This window comes from Eleutherodactylus coqui, chromosome 7, assembly GCF_035609145.1.
Source record: "Eleutherodactylus coqui strain aEleCoq1 chromosome 7, aEleCoq1.hap1, whole genome shotgun sequence".
Classification (NCBI taxonomy): domain Eukaryota; kingdom Metazoa; phylum Chordata; class Amphibia; order Anura; family Eleutherodactylidae; genus Eleutherodactylus; species Eleutherodactylus coqui.
Window position 1 is genome coordinate 203,619,620 of NC_089843.1, and position 16,185 is coordinate 203,635,804.

Here is a 16,185-nt window from a genome sequence, read left to right on the forward strand (position 1 = left end):
TTTACCTCTTGGCTTGCGAGTGGACTGTACCCTGAGGGGATTATTACTGACAGATGTATATGTGAAGAGGATTCTTACTTCTGTAGTGCACTTAGAACAAATTAAAGTTTGGTTGTTTTTTTGCAACTGGGGAGACGGGCTGCATTTTCCAACATAGCAAAAAATGGTGCAGCTCAGGTTTTGTTTTGTGACCTTGGAGGCTTTTCCAGGCAGCGCCCGCTGACACCAGGGTCGGAGTGGGAGTCGCTACGCTGACCCGTGTAACAGCCAGCGCTTGTAATGGCAGGCGCAGCCCTCAATTAAATCAGTGGGACCCCAGCCTGCAATTACAAGCTCCGGCCACTACACTGGTCGGAGCAGTTACATCTGCTCCGACCCCCGTGTATCCTGGGACTGGAGCTGGATACTGGTGCTGCCTGGAAAACCCCTATGAAAAAGTAGACCCTGCCCTACTGGGGAATTTCGAGGACTGGAGTTGAGGGGGGTGGGGGATAAAAGAAATATAAGACAAACTTATAAAAGTGGATCTATGCGTCAGCAGTTCCACACATTAGTGCCTTTCCGCACATACTATCTGGCTTCATTACAGCACAACATGGGATTGAGTCAGGAAGCTCGGACAAGTAGCAGATAAATGAAACACTGACACATAAATGTAACTAGATCCATACACTTGCCATTAACAACCTATCATCTTTGGTACTCTACTATACGTTCTTATTAAACATGTGGAAGGCCAATGGGAAAAAAAAAAAGCTAATGTATTTACAAAATGTAAATTATTTTGGATTTGTAAATAATTATACATACAAATCGGATTATTGGTTGTGAACCCCCCCGCCCCCCCTAAAGAATTCTGCACACCTTTTTGTACATTTGTTCCAGTCTTCTTTATATTCCATCATATTCTTATCTCCTTATCTTTACAAAAATGTATAATGACTCGTTCCGTACCTCGCTTATCACTTTACAGTATATATATATCTCAAGTAGACGTGGGTATCTTTGATAATCCATACTATATATTTTTTGAATATTAAAAAAAGCAACCTCACAAAAATAATACATTATGTACAGCTTTTATCTAGGTAGAAAAGGCTATGCAATTACTCCCACCCCAAATTATAATGCTCTGGTAGTGTAACCTACTATACGCATATATATATTTATATATATTTATTTAAATATAAGTAATGAGCCACATCTCACCAGTTTGACATACATCATATACAGCAAAATTGTTACATCAAGATGATGATGCATTGATAAGTAGAAGGGCTTGTTATTTCCCCACACGGTTGGTGAAGCAGGCGGCTTGTCATATTGCTGTAGCTTTGTGTGGTTTCTAGTACGGGACTTTCTTTTTTTTTTTTGCCTTAGTAGTCAGAGGTTACGAGATCAGACGTAGGGTATGATGCCGTATTGAAGGAGGGCCATTACCGCGGCGCTAAAGAGACCAGCCACAGGCACCGTCACAAACCAGGCCAGGAAGATGTTCCTAAACAGACGCCAGTCCACAGCTTTCCGTGAGCGGATCCAGCCCACCGACACCACCGATCCAACCTTAGGTGTTTATAGGCCATGCGATGTGGAAGGAAGAAAAACAAAGAACAAAGACTTAAGATAATCACATAAGCAGCACTGGTAACAGATCCTCTGAAGGTTAAAGGTTGGTAGTACGATTTCTTTCAGGGACTAGTTCTAGAACTGCGCTTTGCACTACAGCTTTAATACCAATGGGTACGCAAATAAAAATCAAATTCTGAAATAAAGTGATGTTCAGAGTCTATTAGGCTAATGATTTCATGGAATATTGAGAGCAGTGGTACAAAATAAAAGCGTCCTACAAGAAAGTTTTTAAGACTCGTACAAAGGCTTTTGTTAGCTGTTAGTAATGGAAAGAAGCAGCAGTTATGGATGAATTAGTCACCAGTTGGAAGCATCAATACAGCGATGTGAGAACTAATCATGTCATCAGTTTGACTTCAGTCATTCACAGTGCTTTATGAAGAAGAGCGACATGTCAAGCATGCTCAGGGGTGTAAAATTTGGATGGGTAACCTATTTCTAGTTGCAGCTGCTGCGGGTCTAGCAGACAGAAATCAAATTGGAAAATGCAGTACTGTGCAGAAGTTTTAGGCGGGTGTGGGGAAAATGCTGCAAAGTAAAAGGATTTCAAAAAATAGAAATGTTAATAGTTTAGATTTGTCATTTGTAATTGACAAAAACAAACAATATTTGGTGTGGCCGCCTTTTACCTTCCAGACAGTACCAATTCTTCTAGGTACACTTGCAACCGTTTTTGAAGGAACCTGGCAGAAAGGTTGTTGCAAACATCTTGGAGAACTCACTACAGATCTTCTGTGGACGTAGACTTGCTCAAATCCTTTTGTCATTTCATGTAATCCCAGATAGACTAGACGATGTTGAGATTAGGGCTGTGTGACGGCCATATCACCACTTCCAGGACTCCTTGTTCCTTACACTGAAGACAGTTCTTAATGACTTTGGCTGTAAGTTTGGAGTTGTTGTCTTGCTGCAGAATAAATTTGGAGCCAGTCAGACACCGGTACTAGTGCAGTATGTCTACACCGGAAGCATAAACATACTCCATTAGTAGCTATGGGTTGTGCTGTCTGAGTTAGAGGTGACACCCAAAAGCTTCCCATTGGCTGCCGATCACACCTTTGCAAAGCAACGCCAACTTTGAGTGGTTCCCAATCAGGCTGGCATTTTCTTCCCATTTGTCCTGCCGCTCATCGGCCGCCGGCAGCAGCAGCTGTATTTCGCACAGCCAGGACGGAGCTACGATGCTGTCTTCCTTCCTTTCCTAATGAAGCTACTGCAGCATTTAACCTGAGGATGCCGCCACGCTGTTACAAGAGGCCCTTCTGTCAAGCCTCTTCTCCTTCCCATCTGGCGGCTCTTCCTCCTCCTTCTGTGAAAACTCCTGGCTAGCAGTGAGAATTGCAAGTGTACTCACTGCTAGCCGGGAGTTATCAAATCTCAGATGGCGGAAGATGCGGAGAGAACTGCCGGCTAGGCAGGAGGAGAAGCATGACAGAAGGGCCTCTTGTAATACAACCAGCAACTGCGACATCCTTAAGTTAAACGCCGCGGCCTCAGTAAGAAGAGCTCGGAGGCGGGAGTGGTTGTGCGGAGGTATATGAGCGGCAGCCAATGGGAAGCTTTTGGGCATGACCTCTAACTCAGGTAGCCCAACCCATAGCTACTAGTGCAGTATGTCTATACTTTTGGTGTCGATGCCTGCAGACATTCATTATTGTACCGCTCTCCAGTGAACAAACGGTCTTCTGTTACAAATATTTAACATTTTCACTTATCAGTCCCGAGTGCCTACCGCCGATTTTGTGTGCAATATTTCCCAAGTTTTCATAGTTGAGCTACTTGGCCTTGTTTCTATGTCAAAGATATGGCTTTTTGGACACAATTCTTTCATGAAGACCAATTTTGGGCAGATTTCCCCCGAACAGTAGATGAATGGTCCCCCTGGTTTCTGCCAGTTCTGAGCTGATGGCACGGCTGGACATACTACAATTTCAAAAGGGAAGCATGATGTGTTTTTCATCTGCTGCACCAAGTTTCCTTGACCGACCACTGCGTCTACGGTCTTCAACGTTGCCCGTTTCTTTATGCTTATTCAAAAGACCTTGAAGAGCATATCTTGAAATATCAGTCTGCTGTGAAATCTTTGCTTTGCTGATGCAGTAGAACTACCTTGTGTCTTGTTGCTGTCCTCAGTCTTCCCATGGTGTAAGACCTGTAATATGAAACTGTTTTCCACAACCTCACCTCTATAGCTGAGATGGTCTGTTCTTCACCCACTTTTAAGCCTCCCACGCAACTGTTTCAGCCAAGGCCTGTATTTTAACATATGACGGTCACCACCTGTTTGGTCTAATTGGCTAATCATACACCTGACTGTAATCCTACAAAACCCCTGAATTTTGTGCAAGCGTACCAAGAAGAATTGATGCTATTTTAAAAAGGCAAAGGGCAGTCACACCAAATATTGCTCAGATTTAGATTTCTCGTTTGTTCAATCACTTTGCATTTGTTAATGATCAAAAACAACTATTAACACTTCTATTTTTGAAAGCATTCTTAATTTGCAGCATTTTTTTTTTTTTTACACTTACCTAAAACTTTTGCACAGTATTCTATATCATGCAGGGAAATTTTAAAGTGGTTTTCAGACCTTTTGGAAAACGCCAATATAATGAGCATATAGCTATGAACTGTCACTTACACACTGCTGTGGCCGAGCGGTTGCTGCAAGGTGACATGCTGCAATTAGGGTTGCAGCCAGGGGCGTAACTATAGAGGGTGCAGGGGATGCGGTTGCACCCGGGCCCAGGAGCCTTAGGGGGCCCATAAGGCCTCTATTTCCCATATAGGGAGCCCAGTACTATGAGTATAGCATTATAGTTGGGGGCCCTGTTACAGGTTTTGCATTGGGGCCCAGAAGTTTCAAGTTATGCCTCTGTGCAGCATGGTTTAGGTATGGGTACAGGTAGAGATACAGATAGAGGGGGGGGGGGGGGGCAGCTCACCTTTTGCATCAGGGCCCCTGAGCCTTTAGTTACGCCCCTGGTTGCAGCCAAGTACTCAAAGCCCGACAGGAACAAAACGATTGAGAGAGGACTACGTGACTTTGTTTTTTTCCTTATTCATAAGCCATAAATCCAAAAAGTCAGGAAACCCCTTTAGGTTGACATGTTCTTGCAGTTGACTATTAACCAAATCTACCGTAAATGGAAGATACATGTGCATAATTGCATGGCCCTAGATACAAAAGCCTGGGGCTTTATAATAGGACGCCAGATTGGGATTTTCATGAAGTGCCCGTAGTTACGTTAAGCAATGCAGGTAATTATTTCAAGCCTTCAATCGAGCAAGCATTATGAATGTAACGGAACCAAAGTCAAACATAAATGCATCATTCCGATTGTGCCGGATAACATTTTCTATTTTACCACTGCAAACCCAATACCTTGCAATGAGTGGAGCTTATGGGTATACCAACATTAGAGGCGAATAGTACAGTTAGCCCACACATTACTTCAACGCAAAATCCACTGTAGGGAGAAAGACAACAGAAGACAGTTGGAAGGGTGAAAGTCATTCGCTTGAAACCACATGCCGTGCACAGAGGACAGTGAAAGCTAGATGACGGGAGAGGATGAGGCTCTGAGTGACCTGCTTCAGATCAATTTTTAGTGGCACAAGTGGACCAATCACTAGAAATCATAAATCTGCAATAAGTATTAGTAGAAGGCTAAGAAATTACATTATATATACTTAAATCAATACTAAAGACAGAGGGAATCAGAGTGAGATTGAGTTTCTCGGAACACACAATTCTCCTACTCTAGTAATGGGCAGCCAATAACTTCCCATATGTGATAGTAATCAAGTCCTTGTTAGAATAGGCTGGGTTGTAGAATATAGGTTTTCTGTGCCAGTAAACATTGATCTTAACCAAAAGGTAAAAGCAAATGGATAGTCTTGACTACCCCAGTTGCAGTCACATGCAAAGGGCATACCTTGCAGTGTGTAGTACTGATAGGGAGTCCAATATTGGAAGCTACCACAACTGTGAACGCCGAAGCCAACTCAATAGTGAATCCACTGCAGGAAGCATAAAAAAAAAATACTTGATAGTCACAGTTTGTTTGCAACATTGTCACCCATTGTAGCAGGGCAACACAAAAATTATCACCGGATCGCCTTGAATGTCTGCTTCAGAGACCGCAGAAGAGCAGGCAGCATGCAATCATAGGCTTCATGAAATAGAAGACCGAGAAACATCTAGGCTTTTCAATTACATGAAAAACGATGTAAGACTGACAAATAAGACAGGAAATGTGAAATCTCAGCAGGATTAGTGAACGGCGGATAACGAATGTGTACTGGGTCATATTCTTGCAAGAAGCAAAGTATCAGGAATATACTTAGAGGAGAATGGGATGAATTATTCCAAAAGGTTTTCCTTACAGGACTGGGCAAGTACTTTATAGAGCCAATCATCGGTCTGGGCGAGAATGTGTGAAAGTGGGTAACTGGCCAGTAATAGAAAGCCGAGTGGGGTTATAAATGGTATATACTCTGATTGGGTCACCATTACTAGTGGGGTAACATACGGGGTAGTACTGGAGGAGTCACCGTTACTAGTGGGGAACCACAGGGAGCAGTACCCGTTACTAGTGGGGAACCACAGGGAGCAGTACTGGAGGAGTCACCGTTACTAGTGGGGAACCACAGGGAGCAGTACTGGAGGAGTCACCGTTACTAGTGGGGAACCACAGGGAGCAGTACTGAAGGAGTCACCGTTACTAGTGGGGAACCACAGGGAGCAGTACTGAAGGAGTCACCGTTACTAGTGGGGAACCACAGGGAGCAGTACTGAAGGAGTCACCGTTACTAGTGGGGAACCACAGGGGGCAAAACTGAAGAAATAACGTACTAGTGGGGCACCACAGGGGGCAAAACTGAAGGAATAACATACTAGTGGGGCACCACAGGGGGCAAATCTGAAGGAATAACTTACTAGTGGGGCACCACAGGGGGCAAAACTGAAGGAATAACTTACTAGTGAGGCACCACAGGGAGCAGTACTGGAGGGATCACAGTCACTAGTGGGGTACCACAGGGGCAATACTGAAGGAATCACTGTTACTAGTGGGGTACCGCAGAGAGCAGTACTGGAGGGGTCACAGTCAGTGGGGGACCACAGGGGTCGGTTTTGGGCCCCATTCTTTTTAATATATTTATGACCTAGTAGAAGGATTTTGCAGTAAACTATCAATATTTGCAGAGGATACAAAACTATGTAACAAAATAATTAAAGAGGACAGAATGCAATTGCAAGAGGATCTGGATAACTTGGGGAGGGGGAAAAGGGCAAATGAGGTGCAACACTGATAAATGTAAGGTTCTGCACACAGACAGAGGGAATACATGTCCCCATTACACACTAAATGGGAAACCACTGTTTATCCCTGACATGGAAAAGGACTTGGGGATTTTAGTTAACTAAGCTTAACTGGAGCAACCAGTGCCAGGCAGCTGCCGCCAAGGCAAATAGGACCATGGGGTGCATCAAAAGAGGTCTAGGGGCGCATGACAAGAACATTGTTCTTTATCTTTATCTTTACAAGTCACGGGTCAGACCACACATGGAATATTGTGTACAGTTTTGGGCATGGGTATCAAGGACATATCAGAGCTTGAGCAGGTACAAAGGTGGGCAACAAAAGTAATAAATGGAATGGGCGGACTAAAATACCCAAAGAGTTTATCAAACCTGGGCTTAGTTTATAAAAAAATGACGGTTGAGGGGTGACCTAATAACTATGTATAGATATATTAGGGGTCAATACAGAGATCTCTCCCATCATCTATTATATACAGGACTGTATAGAGGGGGCGCTCTTTACATCTAGAGAAAAGAATGTTTCTACAACGACACAGAAGGGGGTTCTTTACTGTAAGAGCAGTGAGACTGTGGAACTCTCTGCCTGAGGACGTGGTGAAGGCAAATTCAATAAAAGAATACAAGAGCGGCCTGGATGCCTTTCTGAGTGATACAATATTATAAGTGATAATCACTAATAACGTCCGTCACATTTATTAGGTGTTTTTTTGCACTAAAATGATAAGTTGAGCCCGTTTCACATCGAATCACCGCTCTACCTAATTTAACCCATAGAGGATATTTGCTGCCATCTGGATGACAAGGATTTATGGTCCCTTTTGTTTTGGTGTCTGAACTCTCTACAGCTTGAGCTTTTAATTATTAGGAAGTGTTTGTGCACTTTTAGCTACAAGAATTAAGGTTTCTTTGCAGGAAGTTGCTTATGACTGTCAAGTGGCATTTTCATCATGTGCCAGAAGCCTACTGGTGCGGGTACGAGTGTGCAGAATGGTTTTCGTCTTTTTAAAGGGGTAGTTTAGAGAAATCAACAAAAGGTCTGTAATCTGCAGGCTTTGAGCAATCCGTCCTGGAGTCTAACTAGGACAGGTTGTGGGGATCTGAAAAAAAGGAGGGAAGGGGACAGTGTTTTTCTATCCAGCAAAAAAGAACTGACCCCATGTGAAATAGAGGGCAAAGATTTCTCCTTAACTCATTAAATACTACGATCAGATCCTGGTTCTATACCAACACAGTTTTCGGCATAGAAGATGACAGAACAGGCATGGGATGTAAATTCCACTTAGAGCTATACAAACAACTGGTGGCAAAAATGCATGCAGCCTTTAACTCTTTGGCGGCATCTAACGGACATGTACATTGGATGTATGTGGAGTTTGTATGAAACAGGCTCAAGTCCCAAGCCCACTCAATACACAGCCAACGTCAGCAGTCTTTTCACAGCCAACCCCGGATGGCAACCATATGTATATCAGCAGCATTATAACAGTGGTATTTAAACTGCCCCCCAAAAAAGGAGGGGGCTTCCTTTATCTCCCAAACAGCCCCACCCTGCGACAAAATCATGAGGGGCCACTTGGGTGTCATGACATCCCGGGCCTCGTAGAGGCACTTAGGCCCTTCATAGATTTTTCTTATTAAGCCCTTCCTGTGGCATGGCTTAATAGACTGCCTGCAAAAATACAATACATTGCAATATTGAAGTGTTGCAGTATATATATTCTATAAGCAATTAAAGAAACTATTTAAAAAAAGTTCCATCAGAGGCTAAAAGAATACAAAAAGTAAAAATCAGTTTTGTTTCATTTTAATTACACGAGAAAAATGTTTTTCCCGTTTTTTTGCATCGCTGTGACTGTAAAAGTCTAATCTGTCAAACATCACATTTATCCTGCACAGCAAACCGCATAAAAAAAAATTTGCCGTAAATGTTGGTGTAGTCTGAATGTTGGGAACTAGGACCTCCATCGATTTAAAGGGTGGTGTGACCGGGTCCCCTTTCCTGCAGAGCTGGCCGTGAGGGATGTGAAAAAAGCACAACCACTGGGAACAGAAGTCCGAGCCACACCGATTCTGTGGATCTAAATGTTCATTGCGGAAAAACCTATTTAACCTCTTGAGTGGCGGGTTTCCTACCACCCTGTCGTGCCCACCAGGGCAGGTTTTTTAAAATGGTCTAATCATTGAATTTCAACTAATTTTGCAGTTGCGTCTCAAGAGCCATAACTTTTTCATTTTTCCATTGACATGGCCATATAAGGGCTTGTTTTTTGCGGGACAAGTTGTGATTTTTTTTAAACAGGGGAGGAAAAAAAGAAAATGGGGAAAAAAGAAAAAAAGGGGCCATGTCATTAAGGGGTTAAATAATGCATTAACTTCCTTCTCTGGGTCATTACGACGCATGGATACCACATGTGTGATTGTATTTTTGATTTTTTTACAAAGTAAAGGGAGGCAAGTGTTTTTATTATTTTTTTAATAATTTTTGAATTTATTTATTTTTTTAATTTTTATTATTTTTTTTGTCCCTTTAGGGGACTTCCACAGAGACCCATCAGGACCCCCTGATCACATTCCGGGGATCCGATGGTGACAGCCCTTTACATGCTGCAGTGACAGCCCTTTACATGCTGCAGTCACATAGACTGCCGCATGTAAAGGGTTAGCATAGCAGAGATCGGAGGTTTTCTCTGATCTCTGCTGTAAGAGCTGGTACCTAGCTGTCCTCTCACAGCCAAGCACCAAGCTCTCCCTGCCACAGAGACCATCGGCTTGCTTCTGACAAGCCGATGGTCTCTATGGCAACCTGTAAACAAAGCAGGAGATTGCCGGCATATCGGCAATATCTTTTGCTGGTTTTTCAAAGCCCTTGCTTTGTTCTCTGTGGGTCTGTGCAGGCAGAGCACACTGTCACAGCTTGTGGCATTGTGCTCTGCAGCTCCCATAGTGATACATAGCCCGGAAATCTTCCAGGCTATGTCGCTATGAGCAGTGGAGCTCGTCCCGGAAAATTTCCGGGCGTGCCACTCAAGGGGTTAATCGGCAACTAAGACAAACTTAAGCTGTTAGAGATGGGGACAAGGAAACATTACCAGTCATTGGGTTGTTCTGGTGAGACTGGAGAGCACATTTTGCATTTATATTTTACAGAGAGGTTACTGGCCGCTACAAGAAGCTCATTAACCAGATATTTGATATTATTGCAAAAATGGTAATATTTATTAAAAAGGGTTTTCCAGGGAAAATACTATCGATGACCTATCCTCAGGATAGGTCATTAATAGTCAATTAACTGAGGTCCAATCAGCTGATTGTGCCGCAGTTGCACATTGAAGTCTCTGCTTCAATGTCTGTGTAGTGGCCGGCGCTTGTCAATGCTAGTCAACTGCAGGCATGGCTTGTGTTGATTTCATTGAGAGCCGAGCTTGCAGTTAGAAGCGCTGGCCACTACATAGAGGTCCGAGCAGAGATTTACTCTGCTTCACTAGTATTTGCCCTGGAAACCCCTTTAACCCCTTAAGGACATGGCCTATTTTGGCATTGAGGACCAAGCGATTTTTGGTATTTTTCCATCTCCATTTTTCAAAAGCCATAACTTTATTTTTCCGGCGACGCGGCAGTATATGGGCTTGTTTTTTGCGTGGCGAGCTGTAGTTTTTAAAATCGGTGCCACTTTGGGTACATAGACTATATCGTAAAACTTTTATAATTTTTTTTAATGATAACAGGGAGAGAAAACGCAACAATTCTGCCATAGATTTTTTTTTTTTTTACAGAGTTAATTATGCAGCATAAATGACACTAAATTGTTTCTGCGGGTCGGTACGGTTACAACGATACCAAATTTCCTTTTTTTGGAAATCTCTTTTTTTCCTCTATAGCTGCATTCAAAGTCCTGTAACTTTTTTATTTTTCTATGTACGGAGCTCTATAAGGGCTTATTTTTTGTGAGACGATCTGTAGTTTTTGTTGGTACCATTTTGGGGGATGTACGGCTTTTTTGATCACTTTTATTGCATTTTTTGGGAGGCAAAACGCTAAAAATTAGCATTTTGCCTCTGTTTTTAAGCTTTTTGCCGTACAAAATAAAAAGCATGTTCACCTTTTTGTACACGTCGTTACGGACGCATAAATACCCAATATGTGGGGTTTTCATTTTTTTTTAACCTTTTTTTATGCTAATATTAGAAAAAGCATAAAAAAAAGGTTTTTTTTACATTTTTCTTTTCTTTTCACTATTTGAGTCCCTCTGAGGGACTTGCAGCACTATGCCTATGATCGCTGTCATAAGGCATGGCAGAGCTACTGCTCTGCCATGCCTTATCGCTTATACAGCGATCATAGGCATAGGCAATACAGGACGCCAGTGTCTGGCGTCCTGTTGCCATGGTGACAGGCCAGGCTCTCGCGATAACATCGCGAGAGCCGGCCGGAGACACAGAGGCAGACGGCTTCCTCTGTGAACTCTTTCCCTGCCGCGTTCTACTTAGAGCGCGGCAGGGAAGGGGTTAACAGCAGGGGGGGGGGGGGGGGGGGGCATCTCTGATGCCCCCCGCTGTTGCAGCGGGATGCCGGCTGTGACTGACAGCCAGCTCCCGCTGCGGGATAGCGCGAGGTCAGTCATGATCTGCCGCTATCCCGATGACGTACCGGTACGTCATTTTGCGCGAAGTACCAGCCTGCCATGACGTACCGGTACGTCATGGAGCGGGAAGGGGTTAATATAACTGGATTTGTATTGTTTGTGAGTTTATCTTATTTCCACCACACCGGATGCTATAACTGCAAAATGGCTGGATCCCATCAATAACATTTAACAAACTTAACTACATTACCTGGATGGTGTAATTGGGGTTAAGTCTTTCCCCATCGTCTGGATTACTCGTCGACCCCATACCCAAAGGCCAACACAGATGCCCACTCCGCCGTACAAAAGCAACCACACTGGTGTTGAAGCATCTTGCAGTACTCCCCCATGCCGATAGATCAACCACAGAGCAACCAGAGGGCCAATGGCGTTGCTGAGTGAGGGAAAGAACAAGGTTAAAATAATGCAGATCGACACTTCCCAAAAAGCCCACCAAAACATTCAATGTAACCAACCAGTAAACTAGGTTGTAATCTGTATCATTTCTGTTAGGCCGGGCTCACACGACCGGGTCGGATTCTGGCTCGGAGCCCAGCCGGTGACGCTGCGTACCTGCTGGACTGTATGCGGATGACATCGATGGTTTACCAGTAGTCATGCGCAGTAAAGGGTTTTCCCCCCCTTTGTTTGCATTTCCCGCATCATCACTTAGCGATGACACATATCTGCAGTCCATACGCAATGTTAATGGTGTATGGGCTGCAGGCTGGTCGCTTCTGTTGACCTCAATGGAGGCTGTCCCTGGCAAAACAGAGCATGCCTAGATCTTTCTTCCGCTCGTGAAAAGCACATGCATTTTAATGCCTGCGTTTGGCTGTGGATCCTCCACGCCGATGGCGATCGGGGATTCTGCAATTAGAATCTGTTCATGTGCCTAAGGTCCAATGCCCACAGGAAGGATTTTTGCTGCGGAATTCAAGGCCAGACGTCCGCCACAGCAATGTCCATCCATAGTATGCCATGTTAAAAGATTTTTCCATGCCTACAAGCGGAAGTCATCTGGGATTTTCCACTCGAGGAGGTGGGGGAAATCACAACAGGTTCTATTTGGTGCAGGAAATCACACGGATGGCTTCCATTGCAGTCAAAGGAAGGCCTCCGATCCGCGGCGATCCCAAAAGGTCCATTTTGAAATCGCCGCGGATGCACGTCATTGCTGGCATGTCATGCCCTGCACCGGCCGAGACACTCGCAGTGGATCCAGACAGGTGAGTATGTGTCTGACTGGGCACCGGGTCCGATTCCACAGTCAAAATCTAACCCGGCCGTGGGCATTCGGCTAAGGTACACATGCACAATCTGCAGCCTGCCAGGTCATTTTGTGCAGCACTATTAAATCGCCTCATATCTAATCTGTTAAAGGGGTTTTATAGTTCCATTCAAAAAAGCTTAAGCAGTAAATAATGTGGTTTTATAGCTCGTATACGTCATATTGCAATCCTTCACCACTATTGTTTGTGTTTGCAGTCATCCATCGTTCAGTCACGAGCCCAAGAACTTGGCCATACCGAATACGCCTAGCTGGTGTAGATACAAGATGTACTTAGAGCACCGGATTGCCTACGTCAGCAGCACAAATCTTGCTTGATAGTTTGTTACAATGTATTACGGTCAGTAAAACGCGTCAATCTCGGGTCTGGGCTGATGATGGACTAGATACAACTGAGCAGGGCTAGATTTATGGCTGGTTTCAGTCTCTGAATGTACAAATACTAGTCTTTTCATTCACTGACAGCAAACAGATCTTGGAAACTGTTACAAACTGATACAAAGTTGCATAAGAGGGATTAAGCTTTATTTGTATATAAATGGAAATCGATGGAGAATAGATCAATGCGTTGTACATGACTGAGGTATAGTCTCTGCAAACCAGGTCTCTAGCCAGAAGGAAGAGATCCAAAAGGCAGGCAAGGGACTAAGGCTTAATATTGCCACTCTTACTACATTACGCTATGGCTATATGGCAGCATCTGTGAGATGCTGACATAATGGGGGAGAGTCCTTTTTTTTTTTTTTTACAACCTGTCCTCTATATAGAAAAAGAATAAATCTTGTTTGTATGGCGCCAACTTATTTCACAGCACTTCAAGTAATTTATTACTCCCCCCACCAAGCTGGGTCCTTATTTTGCCGACCTTGGACAGCTGAGTCGACCTTGAGCCGGCTACCTGAACCAAGCAGGGGTTGAACTTGCAACCGTCAGGTCGTGAGTGAGCAAGAGCCTAGAACTGCACTTCCACTGCCTTAACATTCTGCACCGCACCAGGGCTATAGAAAAAGCTGGGTAAATCCAAAAGGCTCACATAGTTGGTATATAGTCTATGGTCACAAGACAACTGCGAAAAAGTTGAGCACAGGCGACAGGAATATGGCACTTCCCAAGTAATATGTCACCAATGTTTGTCCTGAGAACAACCCCTTAAAAGTAACCATTTTCTTTCCTAGGCAGTGGTGCGCTGTGCCCAAGCTGTGCGTTGGTGGCCTGCAGTGCGACTCGCTCTTCTGCTCTCAGGTCCTGTTATGTAAAGACTATGATTTGCAGAGCTGACAGGTGCAGGTCACACAATATATCCAGAAACCTTGTGATTATGTAAGATGATGAGATTTGGCAATGTCTATTCTGGTCTATGGACGGACGCATTACCCCTGGAAACTGCAGTCTTAAACAGGTTCCCAGAATAAAGAACTGGTAGAGCCTTGGGACACAACTTACTTTAGCCAATTTTTAGATATTATTGCTATAAAGGGATTATCCTACCAGAAACATTTATCACCTATCCAAAGGTTAGGTGGAAAATGTATGATTGCTGTCAGTCCGGCCTCTGGTGGCACGCACAGTACCGTTCTATTCGCTAATGGGACTTGGCATCCCAGTGGTCCAACCCCCAGTGATATCACATATCCTATGGATATAGGTTCCTGGTGGGATAACCGCTTTAAACATTTTATAGAAACTCTGCAACCCCTTTAAGTTGCTTCATATGTATAGTGTATCTCAAGTACTTGTACACTCGGCAAAAGCATTAATGCACTGCCATTTAAACCTTAAAAAGCCATCTTTCATACTTGCCTGGAGCCTCGTTCCCACGCTGTGCCCCCGCGAAGTCCGTGCAGGCCAGCAGATTAACTCTTTCTGTGCACTCATCTCCCATTCATCTCTATGGGAAGTGCACGATCCAAGAGAGTCAGGTGGCTGATGCGCACCGACTTCACAGGATCACAAGTGCTGGAATGGGGTGCCCAGTGAATATGAAAGATGCCTCCCCGTTCCATCACCTTTGAGCCCCATGACTTAGTTTATGGAGTTCATAGTTGATGAGTGTCCATTTAAATGAAATGGTGAAATAGACCAAAAACCTTCCAAAAAGAGAGTCATAATATTAATTGAAAAACTGAATAATATGTACTATGCGAATAGCAGGACTAGACAGAAGAGCTTACTTGCCAACGGACCCTTACCTTACGTCATTTCCTCCATGAGCAAATGATCCAAAGCAGGCTGTCAAAATCTGGAGGAAGTGGAAAAGTAAATGGACCTCTGACTTGTCTTTTTCGTCTTTGTCGTCTTCCAAAGAATCATCATGAGGGGGATTTGGATCAGCCAGATCCGTAGCGAGCTTCATCTCTACGCCGCCTTCTTCTGCCTCGATTTCAGCTTCTGCTACAGCATTGCAGTAACTGGAGTAGCTGTCATAACGGATTCGTTTTTTCGAGTATGCAACTGTGTCTCCAACTAACTTTTCACTGTCCTCTGGAGTTGCAGTGTCGGTGGATTTGAAAGTCGAGTGTACGGGCATGCCACAGATAGCGGCTGTATAGCAAGTGTAGCTGTTGTTGCGCCTCAGCACTCTGTAGTTGTTCTCGTGAGCCGGGCGATCATCGGTCACTCGATCTAAATGGATTTTATGCAACAAGTCCTTGTACAGCCCCGAGTCCTTGTGTACTGTGTGATACACATGAACATCACTTTTCATGTTGTGGCCTTCAAAACTAAAGGTGCCATTGGAAACTGGAGACCTAATGGAGCCATTTGTCATGGAAGCAGCTCTTCCTGTAAGAAGATAATGTACAATAGCTTAGGCTCAATGGGTGCCCCCAAACCCTTCATTCATATCAAAACCACCAGTGACACTCAAATATTGGAGATCATTGAGGTACAACAAAATACACTTTTGGATTGTGAGGAGTGAAAATCCCATTAGTGATCTGCAATGTCCGCTGTTTTCTCGCATTGTGGAAGAGCGATCGGTTAGGCTGGATTCACACTATGTTCTATGAAACCAGCGGCACTTCCATCTTCTATGCAGAGAACCCTATGGGGACGGAAAAAGTGCGAACCTGGACAGCATCGTAGGGAAGAATATGCGAGACGGAGACCTCTTTAGTTTCCATCCCCGATATGGACAAATGGAGTCCAACAGCACTCAAGCCACTTCCAATAAGGCGAGGTGGGCGAGATGCGAAGCCACTATAGGGCCCCGAACCAAGGGTCTCTGAAGTAGTCCACGAAAAGCATTAAAGCAGTGGCAGCATAAATGGTGGAAATTAGGTCAAGAAAAAGTCTTTATTGATCCATGTTGAT

The 16,185-nt window shown here is 44.1% G+C and overlaps 1 protein-coding gene across 3 annotated transcripts in view; it reads right to left on the reverse strand.

Moving 5' to 3' along the window:
- Positions 1-1,161: 1,161 nt before the first annotated feature.
- Positions 1,162-16,185, reverse strand: part of SLC20A2 (solute carrier family 20 member 2) — a 74,448-nt gene continuing 59,424 nt past the window's right edge. For 2 of the 3 annotated variants that reach the window (XM_066574243.1, XM_066574242.1), the window contains exons 8-11: positions 15,063-15,654; positions 11,791-11,976; positions 5,568-5,652; positions 1,162-1,563 (exon numbers count right to left, since the gene is read on the reverse strand). In XM_066574243.1, the coding sequence (XP_066430340.1) occupies positions 1,399-1,563; positions 5,568-5,652; positions 11,791-11,976; positions 15,063-15,654 (1,028 nt within the window). In that variant the 3' untranslated portion in view covers positions 1,162-1,398. The remainder of the gene's footprint in view (positions 1,564-5,567; positions 5,653-11,790; positions 11,977-15,062; positions 15,655-16,185) is intronic. The other variant, XM_066574244.1, reaches the window with a different exon arrangement.